Source organism: Loa loa, assembly GCF_000183805.2.
Source record: "Loa loa unplaced genomic scaffold supercont3.696, whole genome shotgun sequence".
Taxonomy (NCBI): domain Eukaryota; kingdom Metazoa; phylum Nematoda; class Chromadorea; order Rhabditida; family Onchocercidae; genus Loa; species Loa loa.
The window spans coordinates 12,521-18,258 of record NW_018108876.1 but is presented as its reverse complement, the minus strand read 5'-3'; the positions used below and the strand labels follow the sequence as shown (position 1 = coordinate 18,258).

The 5,738-nt window shown below is 36.3% G+C and overlaps 2 protein-coding genes across 2 annotated transcripts; one reads left to right on the top strand and one right to left on the bottom strand.

Moving 5' to 3' along the window:
• Positions 1–242: 242 nt before the first annotated feature.
• LOAG_09372 (hypothetical protein) lies at positions 243–801 on the bottom strand (the record flags this gene model as incomplete). The annotated part of the gene is made up of 2 exons (XM_003144900.1): positions 243–310; positions 447–801. The coding sequence occupies 2 exons, from the start codon at positions 799–801 to the stop codon at positions 243–245; spliced, it is 423 nt and encodes a 140-aa protein (XP_003144948.1).
• Positions 802–2,825: 2,024 nt separating this feature from the next.
• LOAG_09371 (hypothetical protein) lies at positions 2,826–4,585 on the top strand (the record flags this gene model as incomplete). The annotated part of the gene is made up of 3 exons (XM_003144899.1): positions 2,826–2,874; positions 3,415–3,623; positions 4,451–4,585. 3 exons carry the CDS (start codon positions 2,826–2,828, stop codon positions 4,583–4,585), a joined length of 393 nt encoding a protein of 130 aa, XP_003144947.1.
• Positions 4,586–5,738: the final 1,153 nt, after the last annotated feature.

Sequence of the window (5,738 nt, the reverse complement as noted above, 5' to 3'; positions counted from 1 at the left end):
TTGGATTGCTTCCCTCATGACACATTTATCAATGATCCATCAACGCCTTCCTGAAAGAAATCCAAAGTGGAAGGACCGAAACCCAAAATTTTCAGATGATTTTCATATTGAGAACTTTACTAGTCTCGAGGCCTTGTCCGAAATAGGGTGAGTTGCAGAGGACAGAAATTACTAACATTCTTAATTCGAGCAAATACCTGACCATTCCATTTAATAATATAAAGTATTACAGTTAATGGACTTCAATACAACCGGATTTTCGATGATGACTCCAAAGCAGCTGATAATGTTCTATGGCCCGCAATCACCTCTAAACAATAGCAAAGCGTTGGATTTCTTCATGTCTTTAAATGAAGATGATATGCATCGTCATATCCTTAGTGATATCCGTAAAATGGCTAAGATCCATTCTTCCTTGAAAATACGCCGGAAACGGCAAAACGTACTTGCTCCCTCAGCTTTCACTACCAATATTCTTAACCCAGGTGGAGCACCATCCGTCCTATCACCTTCAGCGTTTTCACTAACACTTTTTTCTCCATCAGTTCTTGGTCTTGCTGTACTAAGTCCAGGTGCGTTTCTCGCCACGATCCTATCTCCAAGTATAATCAGTCCTGCGATTTTGTCACCAGTAGCATTTGCTGTGCTTATCCTGTCACCATTTTCCCTTAATCCTGGCATCCTAAGTCCTGCTGCACTGGCACCGTCCATCTTATCGCCCAATGCGTTATCACCAGGTATTGTATCACCATCTGTACTTTCACCGGCCATTATGTGTCCATTTGTTCTAAACCCTTCCATCTTTTCACCATCGGCACTTAGCGCTCTAATCGCAAGTCCATTCGCTCTGTCACCGTCTTTTTTTCGCCGTCTTATATCGCTGCGGTGATCTTTTCCCCGAGCGCTTTTTCACCTTCGTTCAACTCGACCGGTAGAGGTGTCACGGTGCTATTTTCACCTAGTATAGGAAGTTGACAACATATCATATATATGTGGCATACAACTTCAACGTTTTGTCATCTTTTCGGAATGATTTCTTAAAATCGTTCAAAAATGAATGTCAGTTCTTGAATCTTTTATTGTTTTGTCTCATAATGTATGTTTTCTTGCACAAGCTATTGTATGTATTGCTTCTGTTGATGTGACTTCATGAAACGATAGGTGATGACCTGACAAAATTAGTGTTTTAGGTTATTTTCTGGGCTAAGATGGACAGGCCTGCGGTCTTTAAAAGCTGCTGAGATTAAAAGGAAACGGAGGTGAATCACGGCGAGGAAAGAGTTCAGGATATCTTGTACTTTTAACTCTTACCAAATTAAATGCAGAATTAACGATGGCCCATCAATGCTATCAGTCACTTATCATCGGAGATAAACTCCCAAAATTATTAGACTTACCAGATGATTCTTTTCACGAACATGAGAGAAGCGGAACGCTGCAAACAAGTCTCTACATTTTCTGATTTCACGTAGCATTTCTACTTAGTTTTTGATAAACCAGTCAATAAAATTAGATTAAAAAAAGAAATGTTGAAAATGTTCGGAACAATATTTGAGAAGCAGAACGCTGTCAACAAATCTTTACATCTGCCGACACCATGTCATTCAACGCCATCCAATTTTTATATATAACTGTTCTATTTCATGAAGCAAAATTTGTACGTTTTGAAATTTGGTCGATGTATCATAACCTACTTTAACGCCTTTTTTAAGATGCAGCGATTAAAATGTGTGCATGCCAGAATGAATTCAAGATTTCAGTTATCAATCAAATTATCTTGGCAGCAAGATATCAATGGCGTTCCTTTGATTAACAATTTGGAATCGCTCTAATACAACGTCTTATTCAAATTTTGAGAAATTTCTGTTTTCATTTAAATTGCATCTTTTAAAATTAAACCAGATGTGATAGGAAATTTTTAAAATAACAAGAAATTTATTATTAATGTTGTCCGAGAATCGAAATATTGCTTAGAATGTTACATTACTTTTCTCATTATTTATCTATTCACTTTCGAGTCCAATAATCCATTTGTACCTTACAATATAATCTTTTAAAATTACAATATAAATGATTTTGGAGGTATATAACAAATACGTGGTGAATAGACGGTTGATGCATTATTATTAAAAGAAGTAAGGAAAAAAAGGGACAGCTCTAGCTCCAAATCCGAGCAGATGGATCTTATTTAGCCCTGTAAGACCGCTCATCTAAGAGTCGTAGGTTTATTTTTTAACTAAAGTTTAGTTTTAACTAAACCTACGACATAAGGACTTCGCTCTCACCGTCCACCGTCCAAGCTTACCTTTCTCCTACTTAGCTATTTTCGATTTTATCTATGTAACAACTTCTATAAGCTGAATAAAAAATTTGGAATAAATAATTGGAATTGAATATATTAAGCTATATTAAGCTTACCTTTCCCCCTACTTTTTCGTCCAAGCTTACCTTCCTCCTACTTTTTTTGTTCACTTTTGCGTCTAGCAAAAAGCGCTTTACCAAAATATGCTAACAAAAACACTAATTCCAGTAATCATAAAATAAGACCTTGAAGAATATATATAAACCTTGGTCACAGCAAGATAACATTCCTCCTTGCTTTTGTTCTCGAGATTGACATCTCGGAGTTTATCCTGTGGCGACGTTTTGGAACATATCTTTACGTTGTGTTTTGTAATTTTTAATGGTTATGCGACATTAATATTCTTTCTTTCATCTTATGGTTTAATTAACCAAGTACAAGGTGGAAATGAAGAAAATCTTATAACTCTGGTGTCTCGTAACGTAAAATGCTTCCAGAAAAGTGAAACTTTTTCCATTGTGTGATGCCACGAACCAGGAAACTCAACCAGAAAAGTAAATCGTGGATTTATGGTAAGTGAATTTGAAAATTCCAAAACTGAAAAAAAATGTTTGGATCTCTGCTTCAGTCCGCGATACCTACCAAAGAGTTTTCTCAGCGATTACTGAGAGAAATACGGGAAATTGCGGCGCCCTCTAAAATTCTGTTTACTGACGAAAAAAAAGATTTACGAAAAACTTCTACCGATTGCAAAATTCAATTTGGTCCATCAGTTCTGCTGTAAATATTTTGGAGGAGATAAATCAGAAATGGTTGAATAGAAAAGGGAAGAACAAATATATGTTCAACTAGAGACGGAAAAGAAAGAGATGGAAACGGTTTTGCTGTGTACCTAAATTGGAATTGATAAAATTCTTTGGCAAACCTCTAATTTGGCTTGTCTGCCTTCTATGCAAATTTTCAAGTTGCTATGCAATACAAAAATTGTCCTCTGTATTGGGTGTTTGACTGAAAGAGCTATGGGATATGGGAGCTATGGCAGCTATTTTTAGGTATACTATTACTCCTGAAAATTAGCCAGTAATAGTGAATGTACTCAAACAAGAATTAAGAGATCCAAGAGCAATCTACCAGAGCTATACTATGGATTAAAAAGGTTTCCAACAGCCGAAAAGAACAAGGATCTCCCATTAACTGTGGAAAACTTGGACATAATTCTACAACAACTGGTGTCGTTGAAATCGCGAGGAGAAGCAGTGAATCAATAATTGCTTCGATACAGCTGGTAAAATGTATTGCATATGTAGATATACTGTGCAATGTAAGCTAATATTGTGCGTCCATTGTGCCTATATGCTTTAGTAAAGGCGGTAATTGTGATCACAGACCTCGGACTATACCAGGATCTCTCTATACGAGGAAGAAGAGGGTCCTGAGCACCAAAATCATTTGGAAAAATGTATTTCGTCGAGGTCGGTTGGATATACGATATCGAGGTCATTTGGTCACCTTTTGTCGCTGATATCGTGAGTAGAAACAAAGGGACAGTAATCCCCCTTTTATTTGAAAGCCAGACATCTTTATATGCTCATATCGCCTTACATTTGCTCTAACAAAGAACCCAACACCAATGGGTGCTCATAAAACGGTACAAGGACCCTCCCAGTTAAAGAAGCGGTGGATCCTGATCACTAATCCATTTTTTCAAATGTGTTTCATTGAGGTCAATTGGATATAAGGTATCGGACGTGATTTGTCTTTTTTCTTCTTGTGTATTCGTTATTGTTTTGTTGTATCAATGTTATATTTGCAAGTTCGTTGTTGTATTAATAAATTTATCGTAGTAAAAGGTTTAATTACCCAAGTTTGAGGTACTATCAACTAAAGAGGCAGAAAGAACCCTCAGTTTTTGTCATGACTGAAGAAAATCGGCGACGCCTTTGTTTTTAGTGGTTTCGTCATCAATTTGTTGTATCGATATCGTAATTGCTAAGTTTGTTGTTGCATTAATAAATTTGTTGTAATAAAGATTCAATTATCCAAGTTTGAGGTACTATTACCCAAAGAAACAGAAAGGACTCTCAATTTTTGTCACGGTTGAAGAAAATCGGCGATAACTGGAAATATAGGAAAATTTGGAGAATCCAGGAATTGAGTGGAAATTGCTACGATGGGTTTTGCATGAGACCTATCAAAATCGAGAAAAAGACAACTCATGGTCTATACAAAACTGAAGAAACAATTTGTGAATCGAATACAACAAGAATGAGAAGATCGAGTTAGACTTATACGAGAAAAATAGCCAAACCAAATAAGGAAATCAAGTCGAGAATTATCAAACTTACGGCTGTATTTATTGTTGCGAAAAGTCCTTTTGAAAACCTCACGTCTTTTGTTCAAAAAACTATTGAAATGATAAATGCAATGAGTACAGAATGGTTGGTCAAAGTTTGTCATAATTCGAGAACTGCATGCGTGTTTTCGATGTTTGAAAAATCCTGACAAGAGGAATCGCGGGATAGGGGAGTCAAAGAACATCGAACAGCAATGGTGTAGCTTAATATCCAATTGAAAATGGAAAGTGTAAATCCATGAAAGTGAAATAAATGGGACACCTCACCTCACATCTGCAACGAATTGATGTGCTTAATCACAAGGAGAACAAACTGCTAAAAAATAAGGGAATCAGTTGGATGAGACTTCATAAAAAAATAGGGGAAACCAAAACTATTAATCGCAGTAGATTATTTCTTCGAATTTGAACCAACAGCGATTAGGAGCTAACAAGTGGATATCGGCTCACCAACACATCAGTTGGCTAAATTAGAGCTGGAAGCGATATTCTAAAGGATATAAAAAATAATTCAACCACCCCGTGTTCAACTCTAATTAAAGCAAAGGACTGCATTGATGTTGCTTAGTTCTAAAAACTAAAATTATGGGGAGTAAATGAGTCACTAAATGGAGACAATGATGAATTAGTAATGTAGTAGTTTCAGCAGAGCATATGCAAAGAAGGGCAAAGATACAGTGCAGCGTGCCATGGGAGAATCTCGAAATAAACTGCCTCTAACTTTGAACCTTATTTAGGCAAACTCCAACCAACAGTTAAAATGTTATGAGCTTAGCCTGAACAAATGAAGCAGTACGATGACAATAGCTAAAAAATCAAATCGTCGAAAAAGTAAGTAAAGGACAATAAGAAGCCTGAGGAATTAATTCATTATTTCTCTCATCAAGCGATAACCACCTCATGAAAACAATCTACTAAAGCAAGAATGATTTTTGATGCTTCAGCTAAAGCATCAACCGAAAAGCTTCAACAATCTATTATCCTGGGAATCAGTAATACTAATTTCATTAAACGGAATCGTTTAATGAATTTTGGAGTCCTTTGCGATATTGAAAAAGTCTCCCATCAAATGACACTAAATGA